At 51.0% G+C, this 16,158-nt stretch overlaps 4 protein-coding genes across 4 annotated transcripts; 3 read left to right on the top strand and 1 right to left on the bottom strand.

The window, feature by feature from the left end:
- Positions 1-1,379: 1,379 nt before the first annotated feature.
- On the bottom strand, positions 1,380-2,785 carry POX_a00949 (Cytoplasmic 60S subunit biogenesis factor REI1; the record flags this gene model as incomplete). The annotated part of the gene is made up of 2 exons (XM_050109880.1): positions 1,380-2,595; positions 2,664-2,785. 2 exons carry the CDS (start codon positions 2,783-2,785, stop codon positions 1,380-1,382), a joined length of 1,338 nt encoding a protein of 445 aa, XP_049973648.1.
- A 581-nt stretch (positions 2,786-3,366) lies between these two features.
- POX_a00948 (uncharacterized protein) lies at positions 3,367-7,583 on the top strand (the record flags this gene model as incomplete). The annotated part of the gene is made up of 3 exons (XM_050109879.1): positions 3,367-3,590; positions 3,705-7,392; positions 7,461-7,583. 3 exons carry the CDS (start codon positions 3,367-3,369, stop codon positions 7,581-7,583), a joined length of 4,035 nt encoding a protein of 1,344 aa, XP_049973647.1.
- A 719-nt stretch (positions 7,584-8,302) lies between these two features.
- Positions 8,303-9,466, top strand: POX_a00947 (uncharacterized protein; the record flags this gene model as incomplete). Its single annotated transcript, XM_050109878.1, has 4 exons — positions 8,303-8,338; positions 8,506-8,844; positions 8,920-9,079; positions 9,177-9,466. 4 exons carry the CDS (start codon positions 8,303-8,305, stop codon positions 9,464-9,466), a joined length of 825 nt encoding a protein of 274 aa, XP_049973646.1.
- Positions 9,467-13,128: 3,662 nt separating this feature from the next.
- POX_a00946 (uncharacterized protein) lies at positions 13,129-14,970 on the top strand (the record flags this gene model as incomplete). The annotated part of the gene is made up of 2 exons (XM_050109877.1): positions 13,129-13,150; positions 13,355-14,970. The coding sequence occupies 2 exons, from the start codon at positions 13,129-13,131 to the stop codon at positions 14,968-14,970; spliced, it is 1,638 nt and encodes a 545-aa protein (XP_049973645.1).
- Between the last annotated feature and the right edge of the window lie 1,188 nt (positions 14,971-16,158).

Raw genomic sequence — 16,158 nt, 5'->3', positions numbered from 1 at the left:
GCAGAGTTTCCCTCTGAATTGCTTGGCAGGCTATCCATTTGCGGAGCAAATAGAAGCATCTCGGAGAGTCAGTGCCTGATCTCAGCCTCTGCGCCAGACTATCTGGTAGGAGGCAGTGGCACGCTAGTGTACGACTGTACCATGCATTTGCATCCTGATTGGATAGATTGCACGCCCACGAGCGAGGATGGCTTTCCTCTTTCGGCCCGAACTTGACTGCTTACGGCGGAATGCTCCACCGTCACCGCGATGGATGCGGGAGTTTTGCGCTGCATGTGCCGAGATCACTGCAATGTCAAAAGTTGGGCCATGCTCGTGTCTGAACATCACTGCCTGAAGAGCAGAGACGACTCTAATTCACGACTTCGAAGAACGATCATGGAAGCTTGATTTACCGCGCACCGTGTGGAGTCCGTTGTCCACGTTGGAGGGTTTCCACAGCTCCGCAGCTTCTGAATGCGGGTGGGTCAAGAACGGAGCCGAGGCTAAGGCGCACTGCGCTCTCCAACATGGACGGGGTGGGGAGGGTACGCAAATCTGGAGACGATCATGGATGAGGAACGACAGTAACAAAATTGGTTCAAGACAGCCTTAAAAGCCTCCAGCGTTGATTGATGCAATGCGCATGGTAGCACCAAACGAGGCGATCGTCCGCTCGGTGGGCAAAGGTAGACGGATGCACGAAGCAACATTGACAGCCGTCAGCCACCAACGACGGTAATAAAGTTTCGTTGATCAAGTACATGCTACGACGAATTTTATTCCTCGTTCTCGAACAAAAAAAATCCAGCAGATTGCGATTATGCGTCAACTATTCTTGCCAACCATGCAGTAGAGGATCTACTCAGTAAAGATGCACAGGTGCGGTCGTGGGTGTGTTGTAGCACTCACGATCTACTACCTCGGCCTCAATCTGCGGGCCTCAACAGAAATCTAGCTTCTATCGACCGCATTCAACTCTGAGAGCTATGTAAACGTATTGAGCAGGTAGACACGACTGGAATTGAAAAGCGCGAAATTTAGGATACAGAGCCGGTTTCCTCCCATGCGATTCCCTTCCAGCGCGATTCACACCATGCCCGAACTCAGAATGCGCCTCGACAATGCCAAATAACCAGGTGTATCTCATGAACAGTGGATGGAGTATCCCAGTCGTCATATCCATTGCAAAATCAAAATTCAAACGCCACAGGAGAAGTTCGTAAAGGTCTTTGAAATTTAAGGCGGGCAGAAGACCGATGCAAGGTGCCAGGTAAGTCTTTCACGAGACTTGAGGAGGAGGATGCTTTAACCGCCAAAGGCGATAAAGATAAAGCGGGCACTGGCGAGGGTCGCCCCCGGACAGAAGTGGCTGCCACCACCAAGAGAAACAAGCCCAATCACTGGAGGAGGGGATCGCGGAAGTGCTTCTGGGAGTTGTTGGCTCTTTGGATACGAGCAAGGTATCGGTTCTCGGACCGCAGAGCACGGGTGCGCTCACGGCGCTCCGCCGACCGAACCTTTTCTCTCGTATGCTCGCCGACGCCAATCATACCAGTACCACCATTGGCACGAGTGATAAGAGCGCGGTTCTGGTTACGCCCACGAGGCTTTTCATCCTCATCAATCTCTCCGTTGGCAATCGCCAGTTGGTGTTCGGCCCGTTCCTCAGGAGTAGGATAGTTGTTGAGGTTCTGGCGGTAGTACTTGGCGAGCGAACGGTGGCCAACACTGCGGCCAGAAGGCAGGTGCAGCTCATACTCGTCTTGGTAGACAAGGGGTGCCTTGCGGCGTGAATCAAGCACGTCATCCTCATCAACCGAGGAGGCATCCGTCTCCCAACCGTCATCATCTCCGTCGGTTTTCACCTTCACACCGCCAGACTCAGCCATGTCCTCATCTTCGTCATCATCCTCTCCGTCCGAGTAAGTACTGCGGAAATCATAGTACTGTCCAATTTCGATCTGCTCTTCTTCAGCCTCAAAAGCGATCATGCAATGACCCTTGTCTCGCATGTGTGTGCGAGCACCTTCGGCGTTGTTGCGAATTGCGTGGCAGTAGAGACATTCGTGATTCTCAGTGATCTTGCGATACAAGTAGTGGAGAAGACCATTGAGATCAACAAGGTAGTCTTGCTCGGGAACGAACATTCCGTGGGACTTGTACATGTGTTCAACGTTAGACTGGATGTCGGCAGACTCGGTCAAGCAGAACAGGCAGCGGGCGACCGAGAACTCAGTCTTGTCATTTTGCATCTCGACATCCTCCTCTTCCTCTTGAATAGTAGTGGATTGAATCCCATTCGTGACCTTGGCGATTTCGCTTTCGCTGGGCTTGGCGACCGGCTCACCCATTGAGAATGCTGAGCTCAACACTGAAGCGTCGTCGCCATCCTTCAACAGCCGGTGCTCACGCTGCTTGTGCTTCGAGCTCTTGACGTGATTCTGGTAGGAGTTCTCGCTGTAAAACGTCTTCTGGCAAGGGTGGCAGGTCTTCTCAAAAGAGGCTTTGGCGGCGGCCTGAGTTGAGTTGGCTTTGGCAGCCAGTACCTTCTCGTTAAAAACCTCGAGAGCTACCGGCGGGAGAGAGGCAATACGGCGCTTCATGTTGTACAAGCTGTAAAAAAGAGCATTCGTCAATATAATGGACTTTCTGGCGCTGCGGTCTTGACTTTCGCCACTTACTGCCAGTCCTTCCGCATGTGGTCTCGTTGCGCATCGCTGCGGTGGAAAGCAACCAGGCAAGTGTTGCAGGTGTAAGGCAGATTGGCGGCAGCACCGCTGGTCTGCTGCGTGGCTGTCGACATGACTCTCGTTATTTTGGGGACACGAGTTTTTGGTGTTGTGTTGGTCGAAAGATGGAAAATCCTAATGTGGAGCGAAGTTTTTATCGCAGGCGGGGTATCAAAAATCTTCGGATGTAAGGCCTGATATTGGCTTTTTTTTCGCTTAACCCAATTCTTTTGCACCTGGAGTCTTCTTGGAGGCGATGGAAGCAGCTCGCTCCGGTAATATAAATCTGAGGATCTACTGGGAACAGTTGCACAGTAGGCGGCAAGAATTTCCTTATATTTCTTTGATTAACAAGCAGCGCTTATCAACCACTTTGCAGCCCGATTCCTATCAAAGATGACGCTTTCCCTCGCTCGGTCGGAGCTTAACCAGATCGGGTAGGATAGTGGCGACTCAGCCACGTGACTCATCGTGTGTCAGACTGAGAAGTGGTCAGTCATAGAAGCCTGAAACCACAGGCGTCCACAGTCATGGCCCAGCCAGGTGGACTTGGTAGCATCACCGCAGTAGCTCGGGCAGACTCCGGCATTCTTCATGTAATCGCGAAGCTAGCGACCAGGGCCTCCAACCCCCTTTCTTTATTTCTCTTACTATTATGTTGGACGGTTCCACGATGACGAGGCTTCATGGAGCGTCTCTTGACAGCTTAGGCGCCACAGACCCTAGTGGTTGCGAGCGACCTCAGCATTGTCGGTCGAAGGTTCCGCCAAATGCTCCGGAGATCGTTGTTCAGAACACCGTCGAGGTCACAGACCCCTCGCGAGTTCTTCCGTGGCATCGTGATGAGCGCCGAAGGAACTTTAACTGGTTGGTGCGAAGGTGTGTTTCCCCCCCCCCCCCCCCCCCCCCCCCCAGCCTACAATTGTCATCTTGAATCATTTCCGTTACTTTGCGGAAAATAGTCACGCTAATTGTGTATCCGTCGTGCTAAAGCTACAAAAACCAACTCCTCTACGGTTGCGATGACGCCGGATGTCGGACCCCAACATGCGCCAGTCGACGGCGACGAACCGGAGAAGGTCCCTATCGTCGTTACACCGAGCTCAGCGCGCGAACTCTAGCTTGTTATCTGGCTAGTCAAGATGACCCGGAAAGCGGGCTTTGTCGCAGCCATTCACGATACATTTCCGAAAGTAAGGTCGCTGGCCTAGCTCGGAATTCTCAACAGCTGTCCAGAGTATCACAGACGCGAGCCACTCCCACCGCTACAGAGCATGATCGGCGAAGCTCTCACACGGCCCGGAATCAGGGACAAAGAGACGGGTTGGAAGCCAAGTCAACACGCAACTCCAGTCGCATCGAGGAAAACAACGCCTCACATAATGACCCTCACGCCTGGGGCTTGCAGAATCCCGACCCCGGTGCTGAGCAACACCCCAAAGACCCGAAATCGTTCACACAGAATCTCTTCGATACCTTGTCATTACGAATGGTTGAGTGGCTTCCGTTACGGCATACTACTGAAATCACACCTCGCTCGAAATGCCAATCGACTGGGCGTCGTAAAAGTCAAAGCTCTCAAACGGTGGAAAGGGCGCATGGTAAAACATCGGAACAATCGCATCGGGTCTCAAGCAACTTGAACTCCTCGCTTGCCAAAAGCTCCCCGCCACGCACGCCCTCCTCTCGAACCTCAGGGATATCAACGCCAGCCGTAGAGTTGACTTTCCAAAATCAACATGTCAGGCGGCTGTCGGTTCCTGACTCGGACCATCGAAGGCAATCATCCCGAACTGGTGTCGATGAAAGAAAAAGACATGAATTCAAGAGCACGAAGGTATCTTTGAACTCGCAGTTTACATCGGAGGAATTTCATAGCATACCTTCACCCCCAGCTCTGAAACACCGTCCACAAAAACACCGAGGCAGGACAAGTGATCCGGATCACCAGGCCAACAAAGACCGCATCAAAGGCCAGCGACGCGTCTCGTGGAATAGTGAGAAACTCTTTGCTGAGACAACCTCTCGTGCAAGTTGCACAACAGGCCAGCCGCCTAGCTGTCCGTCAGACTGTGAGATAGAGACCCCGACCAATCGCAAACCGAAGCATAGTTCTATGCGGCGCACGCAGGCCGTGACTCCGCTAGCTCAGTCTATCTCCCATTTCACCCCGGCCATCATCGACGGTCTTACAAAGATTATGTTCACATCAGAAGAAGACGCTCGGATCTGGCAAGAAGAGCTGGATCGCATACGATCCCAGGGGAATTTTGAGACCCCTGATTGGAGACTCGCAACCCCTTCCCAACGCCAAGCATATCCTTTTGTTGCTCAGAGTACGTTTTTTGTCTTTAGCAGTTCCACGCAGACGCTGCAATCATTTGGGCATGATGTTTCCCCTCCGGGCCAAACATCGAACCAAATGAGCAAGCGTTTGGATGTTGCAGGACTGCAAGGCTCATTGCAACAATTGTTCTCAATTTGTCCCTGGGACATCGCCCTTGACAGCCTGTGGAATCTGACCGAGAAACTGTTTGTCCCTCCGGATGATCTGACACAATCAGCTCGTCCCTCGCGACGCTCTTCCCGTAGCTCTACAATGAGCTCTGCCCCTCCCGTAGTCAGGAGACTCTCCGAAACCGCCAACAACGATCATTTGTCTGATGCAGATGCTGCCCACATCGCGACGATTGCTTTGTTTGTGCTGGTCAGTACAGTTCCCAGTCTGGACGAGACTACCTGGCGTGGCATTTTGCGGATGCGGGCATCTGGCAAGATCGCCTCCTCTGCCGATCTTGCCAATTTGAGCTCTGAGCTCGCTCAAAAGGCAATGGAGGCTACAGATCAGCTTGAGCACGATTTGGGGCTTCGCCTAATTCACCGACTCGTCCGTGCTCTTGTCGCTCGGCTTGCTTATAGCGAGATCTCCAAGGCCCGTCAAGTATACGGTCTGGAAGGTCCCCCAAAAAGACGCGTTAATGTCATTGACCGCATCATAGATCACCTCAGTGAGCAGCAAGCTCAGGAATCATCAGATGAGGACCGATATCCCCTCGGTCGTCCGGGCCCGATTGCTCTCATTGTGGAGTGGCTACGCACCCTATTTCTCCGTGAATGGGATGGCAATCCGGAATTATCCCGGAGCAGTGCTGCTGGAGGTGCCGTGCAAATTTTAGCTTCAATGTTCAAGGAACGAGATCGGCTTGGCTTGCTTCCGGAAGACTTTTACACCCCAATTCTCGCCGAGAGGCTGGATCCCCTCGAAATGCCGGTGTCTTGGGTGGGCGACCCTCCCAATAATCGCTCTATGCACCTTCTCTCCCATCCCTTCCTCTTCCCACCTGCTACCCTTGTGACCTATTTCAGAGCCCTGAATTACTCCGCAATGTGCAAATACGTTGAATCAGCGACGGCAACGGGACGACATGTGACCCAGACGGCACTTCACAGCATCTCTATATCCAATGCCAACGAGGCATCGCTCCTCGCCCGAATGAAAGTTTCCATGTCCACCTATCTTGTTCTCGTGATTCGTCGCGACAATATCCTCTCGGATGCCTTGAACCAGCTCTGGCGGCGAGAAAAACGAGAGTTGATGCGCCCGCTCAAAGTCCAGATGGGGATGGACGAGGGCGAAGAAGGGCTGGATCACGGCGGTGTCCAGCAGGAGTTCTTTCGTGTGCTGATGGGCGAGGCCCTTGATCCAGCCTACGGCATGTTCACGATCGACAGCCGTTCTCGGGCGTCCTGGTTCCGGCCTTGTTCGTGGGAGCCGTTGTACAAATTTGAGCTTCTCGGCCTGCTCATGTCCATCGCTGTGTACAATGCCATCACACTCCCCGTCAACTTTCCCTTGGCGTTCTATCGAAAGTTGTTGGGTCTCAAGGTCAAGCACATTGATCACATTCGTGATGGCTGGCCGGAGCTCAGCCATGGCCTTGAAATGCTGCTGAACTGGGAGGATGGGGACGTGGGTGATGTGTTCGTGCGTACGTATGAATTCAGTTTTGAATCGGCGGGTACCATAGAAACCATCAATATGCAGAAAGTGGGCCGTGATGGAACCTGGCCTGTTTCCAAACCAGACGGTGCACATCACTCTGGATTTGGCGGCGCTTCGAGAAACGAGTCTTGTCTCTCCCAAATGATGTCTGCGCGTCCATCCTCTCCAAATGCACTCGAGGGAAGGGGTCTCAAGGACTCTCGGCCTCGCAGTCGAGTCGGATCAGTTCACTCTGGGCAGGCCTCGTCTCTACCTTCGCCGGTCACCCCTGACATAGAGGCTCCCCTTGTGACAAACCAGAACCGTGCCCAATTTGTGAAAGACTACATTTTCTGGCTCACCAACAAGACCATCCAACCGCAATTTGAGGCATTTGCCCGAGGTTTCTTCACCTGTCTCGATCGCTCTAGCTTGTCGATCTTCACTCCCGAGGCTCTGAAAGCCGTGGTGGAAGGAATTCAAGAGATTGACCTCACCGAACTTGAGCACCACGCCCGCTACGAGGGCGGATTTGGGCCGACTCATCGGGTCATTCGCGACTTCTGGAGCGTGGTTCATCAGTACTCCGCGGAGAAAAAGGCTCAACTCTTGGAATTTGTCACCGCCAGTGACCGTGTTCCCGTCAACGGCATCTCGACCATGATGTTTGTCATTCAGAAGAACGGCGTTGGGGATATGGTAAGTTGTATTCCAGAGGGGGTGAAGCTCGAATCTGGTCTTTGGTCACTGACTTGTTTTGCTCTTAGCGTCTTCCGACCAGTCTGACATGCTTTGGTCGGCTGTTGCTCCCCGAATACAGTTCTAAGGATGCGTTGGCAGAGAAGCTGGATAAAGCGCTTGAGAATACCCGGGGGTTTGGCGTTGCATAGATCATCACTCATTTTCATGGACCCATATGACAGTGTATGAGTTTTACTGTCCTCTCTTATCAGCACATACTAGCACAGTTGCACATGTTCAAGCAACTTGCTGAGACTTGATGATGTGATAAATCCACAGTCATACATAGATCCGAGCGAGTCAGTCGTAACCGATCATTTTCAGCGGAAGTATTATCCAGGACGCCTGGAACCCAACCCAAGCGCCGTTGGCCGTCCTGCTCGGTGGCAATTTTTTTTTTCTAGAAAACTGGACACCAACAAAACGAATGGAAGAAGAGGTGACGGAACAGAACCGCGTCATTCGTATGGCGGAGGTCTGCCGTCCGACCCTCTCTGACTCTTCGCCGCTAACTCCGAGCTCTTCAACATTTTTTAATCCGTCACTTTTTGACCCTCATTTCTGCTGTCCTTGAACTGTTACCTAGATTTCGGATATTGGCAGCCAGCTGCTAGGTTTCCAGAAAGATTCATTTGTAAGTGTCTTCCTCACGTTCACCCTCTTATGGTATTCAGATTGCAGGGCCTTGCAACGAGTGTCATCTGTCTTCCCCGCTACCCCACGTTATTCGATCTCATCAGAGTCATCCAAGACACAGTTGCGTTGAACACAGTTGGCGGTTCTCGCTGACTTTATTGCTCACAAAAAGGGTTTGAAACAGGCGGGCTTTTTTGTCTATAATCGTCTCTCGGAATTTCAATCTGTCGCCATGGCGCCCATCATTCACGCTGTCCGCCACGCTCAGGTACGCTCACAACTCCGGTTCTTTGGTCGTGTGGAGGTGCTTGGGAGCGATGCGCGTTGATCTACCAGCATTGCGAGAGTCACAAGATGCTCGTTCCTGACGACGCCGCGATTATCCATCGTTTACCAGGCTTGCAATTGATGCAGATCTAACATTCTTGTCGACAGGGTGTGCACAACCTTTGCACTGCCAACCACGTCATCCACGATCCTCTTTTGACAAACCTCGGCCACGAGCAATGCGCCCAGCTTGAAAAGACCTTCCCCAGACATGCTCAAGTGGACTTGGTCACTGCTTCGCCTTTGCGTCGAACACTATACACTGCCCTGGAGAGTTTCGCGCCGGTCTTCGAGGCACACCCAGACATGAAGCTGATCGCGCTACCCGACGCCCAGGAGACGTCGGATGTACCCTGTGACACTGGCAGTGACGCCGAGGTATTGGAGAAGGAGTTTGCTGGGAAGCCTGTGGACCTAGGGTTGCTGCATGATGGTTGGAATGTAAAGGTAAGAAGGAACCCCAATGCGAGTATATTTGGTTTTCTGGAACTCGAGGCTAAAGAGATTTTTTTTGTTTCACAGGAGGGCCGTTATGCTCCCAGAGCAAAGGCTCTTAAAGAGCGTGCGCGCGCTACGCGTCGCTGGTTGAAAGCCCGACCCGAGAAGGAGATCGTTCTCGTCACTCATGGTGGATACTTGCATTACTTTACCGAAGACTGGGAGGACAGCAGCCAGTACCAAGGTGAGTGCACACTGACAGTACTAGACGTGGGGAGCATATCAGTAGAATGTAGAATCGACACGGCCAGAGCTAACAATCCCTTTCACCCATGTTCCAGGCACCGGTTGGAAGAACACCGAATACCGCACCTACACTTTCACGGATGAGGATCACAACGAAGACTTGGAGGGCCACCCAATCGACGGCGACAATGCCACATTGACCGAGACACTGGAATCTCGCCAGCGAAGAGGCAAGGCGGGTCCCATGCCGGATCGCCAGCAGCAGAAGACGCTTTACAAGATTGGTACGCAGGGCTGGGATGACCAGGGCCTGCAGATGAGTACCGCGGAGAGGGATGCCGCGAAGGTTCCGGAGGGCAAAGAAGTGGATGGTGTGCGTGTGTAGAATGCTTGTCTGACTCCTTGCCGTTCATGAGACTCGGGCAGTGAAATATTTTATTGCCCGATGTTCATGAACATTGGCATTGAACATTGGCATTATTCCGTCTCTTCAACGCTGCAAGAGCGAATACATATTGATAGATCAGTCAAGATTAGATGAGCATGTTAATAGACCATTTCATTTGTTACTTCATTCGATTGCGACCGTTTTGACAAGCCCATTGTTTGGCTCCACCGTTTTATCCTGGTTTACCCCCAAGTAGTCTTTGTCAAGCCTCGCCCATTGTATCGCCTCTATAATTAGTCCGGTAGTCCCATTGGCCGAGTCTTTGTCATTGTCTTGGATGCCTTTTTCTCTGGCGCACTGATGGTCTATTTTTCGCCTTGTGAGGGCCCTCTCGGCCTTACGAATCTGACACAAAGACAACCACGTGGGCTCATCAGTTCAATGAGCTTAAAGATCTTTCGTCCAAATCCTTGCATAGAGTGTCCTTTGTAATGTGAAACCTGAAGAATGGTCATTTGCTGTGAAGTCTGAAACAATTCACAGCACCCTCGACAGTGCATACATTGTGATCAAAAGGAGTTGAGGGCCGAATCGTGTCCATTTTCGCAACTGCAGCCTGCAACTCGAGGGAGCATATAATGGCCATGCAACCTCCCCGGAAGGAAGCAGATTTCCAGAATACCATTCCGCCAGAGTCAGGAGAACGAACAGTCCACACCCACACGGGGGCTTCCTCTTCACAGCAGACACTCTTCAATTGAAGTGTTTGCCAATACTAAGTCCCCTTTTCCTGTTCCGGGGCTTTTCCAGACATCCCTCGTGGATGGGAGTTGGAGTTGCTAACTGGCTTATAGATACGGCTCTCGATGCGCAAAAGTCTGCACACTTCTGTCCTTTTTTTTCGTTTATCGAGACTTTACGCGAACAGGATGAGTCGCCCCGTATTCTCGGAAGTCCACCGACATTCTTGCATAGATTACAAAGTTGCTCATACGAATGAGTCTTTGTTCTTTATGGTCTCATCAGGTGAGTTTCCCCCCAACGATTGCTTATGCTGACATGAGTTACAGACCTCATCGCTCATCGCACAGATTGACTCTCTATGGATTTCAACCTGCCTTTCCAGTTGTAAAGCATCGAGTAAATCCATGCTCTTGGCTGGGTATATGTGCTGATCTCTTCGTGCTCATACAAAGGCGCGACTAGCGCTCCAAAGGTTTATATTGAGAATTTCTTGCTTGTGCATTTCGAAAGACAAGTTCGTCTCCCTTCCGCTCCCTCTACTAACCACGAGTCTCTTAGATCGATGCTGCTAGTTCATCGTCCGAAGAATTTCTCTCATGATAAAGGTAAGTCCACTCCTCAGGTTTACCTTATATGCTAATCTTTGACACAGGCGAAGAGTCTTTGCCGGGGAAATGAATCGTGTCAACTCCGAATCGAGTCTTTGTTCTCTCTTGTCTGGACAGGTAAGTCTTCTTCCCCACGTCATCTCTGCTAATGAAATCTTGACTTAGATACGTTCAGGCCCTGTTGATGTCCAAAATAAGTTTTCTTCTTCTCCCACGTGTTGACAAATAAGTTTTCTCCCCATTGTTTCTCATGCTGAACGTCGCTCTCTCAGATCGTTTTGTGCCGATTCCGCGTTCTTCAATCCCAGATTCTTTGGTTCTTTTCAGAAAAACCGTGGCGACTCTACTCTTGACCCTGTGCAAGAGCCACGATTTGCCGGCGTGATCTCTAACTGACAAATGATTCTCTTCGCCTCGCTCATCCTCCTTATCCTCTCATGCTGATCATTGACGTCTCAGCAAAGCTTACACAAATCCCCTATTCAGAGCGAGATTGTCTACTAATCAACCGCTAAGCTACCTCCTCAAAAAAGACTACGGATTTGATATTAGTACTCAGGTAAGTGCAATCCCCACGGGTTTTGATATTGATTCGAATCTCTAGGGAACCCGTCTTTCAGTTCAGGTCTTTTTCACCGCACAATTTTGCAAGGTATGTACCCCTCCATGCTACTTTTTCTGCTGATTCTTGTCTTTTAGCTCATACCAACTATGTCTGGCTTTCAAGATGAGCACTGTTTTTCAACGGTCCTTAAACCTGCCAGTAGCAGGGCCCTGGTCTCTATGATTTTTATTCTCAGTCCGACGAAAGAATCATGGTACTGATCTTGGGCATGGTGTTCATTCATTTGTTTGGTCATAAGCCTTGAACCCCAAGTATGTCTCCCGTCCCAACCTGCATTATACTAACAAAGCTCAAAGAATTCTAGAAACAGCATCCATACATAAGCGACGAAAAAGTCCGACACCTTCACAAATCAGGTATTTCCAACATGACAATATCAGATCTAGCTAGGTAAGTGGTCCTTTCTCTGGGCAAGCTTACATGTCAAATATCAAACAGTTTCTCAACCGAGTCTGCAAATGCCGAAAGCTATTCCAATCCGCGACCTGGGTGGTATCGGTCGACATTTTGTCTTTTCGATGGAATTTAGGGTTTTCTGTCAAGGCAGAGCTAACGGGCAAGTTCCACGGATTTGAGGTGGATTGCACCGCCCTGTAACCAAAGGACAGAGTTCCCCCCGAATATGACATTGTGAGGCTAACGAGGTGCATCCTGGGGGTTTGTCTTTCGCTTGCAGGAGTTTTCCATTCCCAGACCCTTGATCATGTTGTGGAGGCTTGTGCTACAGGTAAGTTTCATCGCCTACTTCTCGTGTTCATCGCTGTGTGGCAACATGGTTGGCCCATTGATTATTCGTGGCCTCTGACGCCCCATGGGATGCTGCATGTCATGGAGACTGACATGAGGGTTGGCCCCGTCCATCATCTTGACAAAAACCGGAAATCCCATATTTGACGATCATCGCCCGCTTTGATGGGACCTCGTTACTCAGCCAGAGCGTCGGACGAGCCCACCTGCAGGTCAAAATTACTGACCTTGAAGACTGATCGCCCCCAAGAATACATCTCCCACTGCGCGGGCATTGATATATTCACTGCAACGAAGTATGCCTATCGCCTATCTCATGAATGCGACAGGCAACTAAATTCCCGGGTACCTGCGACATGATGCGATCTGGAGACCAAGCAGAGAGCCGAAACGCATATATGCTCAGATACTGTATGCTATGCTTTGATGGGCTGCTTTCTATGCAGTGCCATACCGCATCTCCACCAGAGCATAGCCGTGATAGTGGATCCCCCCCGGAATCTTGATGCCTTCTCGAAAACTCGCGAACCAAGTTTTGCATGAAAATGAGTGGTTCCTCTTTCTGAGAATTTGTTCATGGGGATGTGCCTTGGAACCCATTAGGAAGAGCGGAATCAGGAACAGGAGGAATAGGAGTAGATTTAGTCAATATCTCAGTGGTAGCGAAACCATCCCCACATTATTTCACACGAATAAGTCCGATGAGACTGATCTCAAGCGTTTGAAGAAATACTTCCTATTTTTAGGCTGGTCGCCCATTCTGTGGCGCAGAGGATTTGCAGTCTATTGCGGGCATGGCCGCACGCGCAGTCGAGGGTCCACTCGGTGCAGCGGGGAGGTGCCTGGATCATGTTGATATAATAGTTCCGTCTGTTATCCTTCTTCCCGCATTTCTGCTTTCTTCGCTGTGTTGCTGTGGTTCCGAATGATCGACGATGATTGATGAAAACCTTCCTAGTGAGTGTTCCCTTGCTAAACAGCTGGACATGTGATCCCCAACTTCCACGTCAGCCGCCTTTTCTCTCTCTCTCCGACAGCCTCTCTCTTCGTTCTCCTCCTTTGTCCTGGCGACGTCATGGCAGCGACTGCGCTCCGCTGCACTGGAATGGGCATCTCGCGATTCCAGGACTCCACGCTGACACAATACGGCTTCACCTGTAGCGTTCTTTCTCAAGAGCAATGCCAAAAACACGCACCAGAGTCCAATCTACTACCGTCAGAATGGAAACGAGGCTGAACCCGCCTACAACCTCCGGCATCTGGATCCGAGCCTCCCCACATCCAAGAACCATTACGGCGTCGCCCTCTACGATCCCTATGTGCCGGATATTGTTTATGGTGAAGTCGCCGTGACTCCAGAATGGACCCAACCGACCCTATCTGCCGATGTCATCCGCGCAAATGGAGGCGTCGTGCCGCCTCCCGAGCCCATCCTCCCGACCGAGTTTACCGTTCAGCTCTACAATCCCGACCAGCAGATCGTGATCAAACACAAGTCCAAGTCGTGGAATAAGCCGGCGCGATGGGAGTTTGAGATGCCCCAGCGCACCTTCAGGGTGCCATCTAGCTCGACCCTCGACCAGACCCAGAGTGATCCCGCAGCGGCGGACATCACCCCCAAGCTGCGGTTCAGCTGGCGCAAGGACGGCAAGCTCTCAAAGGATCTGTCTTGTCTGTTGCATGGGAAATCCACCACCATCCCGGACACGCGGACCAAGACTCGGGAACCGGATATCACAGTGGCATTGTTTCAGGGCCTTCGGGAGCTGACCCTCTACGAGCCCAATTTATATCGGGTGGAGATGGAGGATTTCAAGGGTCTTGAGGTGGTCTTGTTGCTTGCAGCTGTAGCGATTCGGGATATTTTCTTTGGCTCAGTGAAGGAGACCTTTCACATTGTCGCGGGCTCCCCTTCTGCCATTCCTAGTAGTTCCGGTAGACCCGCGATCGGAGGCGTCTCCGGTCAGAAAATCCCTGGAGCCCAGGATTCATCATCTTTACCCTCGTCATCATCCCCCAAATCGGGCGTGAAAGTTGGCGCCGGTGCCAATAGGAGACCCTCACCACCACGGCTGGTCATTCCTCAGTCCTCGTCATCCGCCACTCCGGCCCGTCCTGGACAAGACACCCAAGTCATGAAAGAAGAGCAACGGACACAAGAGCTCCTGGAGGCAGAGAAACGCGCCTCCGAAGAAGCCCAGCGCCAGCGACAAGCCGAGATTGATGCTGAAACAGTGCGTCTTCAGCAATTATACGGTCAAGAGGAACAACAAGTGCGCGCTAGAATCCAGTCCAACAGCAATACCCATGTCCATCACACAGACGACGTTCCCTCCGAGCGCCCGCTTTTACCAGCTCGTCAAACGGGCCCGTCGAGATCGTCTCACAGCCACACAAGCTCTTACTCGTACATCCCCCCGGCACAATCCCAGCGACGTCCACAAAATGCTTCATCTACGAGGTTGAATGGCCCATACATGCCCGGCTCTGTGGCCGCGGGACTTGATCCCCGAGCTCAATCCACAATCAATCTCATGCCCCCTCGAACCCAGCCCACAAGACCTCAATCGACAGTGGGACTCCCCCAATTTTCTAATGGGACCCAGGCGCCAGGTGGAAGACCGCAGCAGCCGCAGACACAGCCGCAGCAGCAGCAGCAGCAGCGGCCCAACCTGGCACCGAAGAAAAGTAGTCTCTTTGGCTTCTTGCGGCAGAAGGAAGAGGGCCCATCGAAGCCGAGGAACAAGTTGGACAAAAAACGAAGCTCGATGTTTTAACATGACTTGTTTTAGTATCCCTCTCTCTTGTCTTTTTTTTTTTCTTTTCGATTTGTGTTCCTTTGCGATACCCTTGATTTCCCACTCTCTTATCTTTCCTTTCCCCCCTTCATCTCAAGCTTGGTGAGGGCGTGACTTTCAAATGGAATGATCATGGATCATGATTCCTGATGCTCAAGGCTTTTTCGAATTGCTGCGCGCAACTGCAGCATTCGTGACTTTTTTTTCCCGTCTAGCATTAACGTCCAATCGATCGTCTGATAACGGGACTCGTACAAGCAGTCAAGAGCGGCAAATATATCTATACAGTAGTATGCTGATATGTAGATCATATTTGGAGGAAGGTCTTTCAACAATCAGCTTTTTCAAATGGGATTCATGCTCATAGGCGGAGATTAATGCTCGATGGAACAAAGCTATTCCAAGTACCATGCCATGCTGCGCAATTCAAGGACGAGACCTGTAAGTCTGATGAAATTCTTCTGCTCAAATGAGTTGTAGTCACAGTGGGTTATGGTAGGTCCACTGTACAAGAAACGACCGTATGATGCATGATATGAAGAGAGGAATGGATCCCAAGTAGAGCCAGCCCCTTGATCAAACGTACCAGTCAAAGCCGTATCTCTTCCACATTTCCATGCTGTCTCGGTCTTCTCCTTGATGTCACTCTCAACAATGGAGGTACTGCACACTACTTGATATGTTCGACATACCATCTCATTAATATCCAATAGTTATTTTATACCAGTGTGTATCAGCAGTCCAATGTACTACCTACCATAATGTGCACGGCAAACATCCTCCATAGCCAAGAAAAGACCTTGAAATCCGGGCACCACCTGGAAGCAGCAAGCCTACAAGCAGTCCAACCCTCCTCCCCTGACACCGACACCAACAAATTTACAAAAAAAAATGTTTGCTCTCTCTCATCAACATGAAAAAAGGCTCTAACCCTGTCTCCCCCAAGCCATGAATCGAACCCACGACCCTGGTGTTCCCATATAACCTTGCAGTGATGTACCCCGATGCTCGACCCTTTCTTCGTCAATGCTCGGGAATAGTATCATGATGCCCAGGCTCATCACAGCACAAGTTATCAAAACTATCTCTGGACAACACTTCGTTTTCAATTAAATTATAAGTCTTTTATGGAGATTGATCAAGAGTCAAAAGCTCTATATTATCTTC

Source organism: Penicillium oxalicum, chromosome I, assembly GCF_001723175.1.
Source record: "Penicillium oxalicum strain HP7-1 chromosome I, whole genome shotgun sequence".
NCBI classification, from domain to species: domain Eukaryota; kingdom Fungi; phylum Ascomycota; class Eurotiomycetes; order Eurotiales; family Aspergillaceae; genus Penicillium; species Penicillium oxalicum.
The sequence above is the reverse complement of the archived record's forward strand: the minus strand, read 5'-3'. Positions and strand labels throughout refer to the sequence as shown.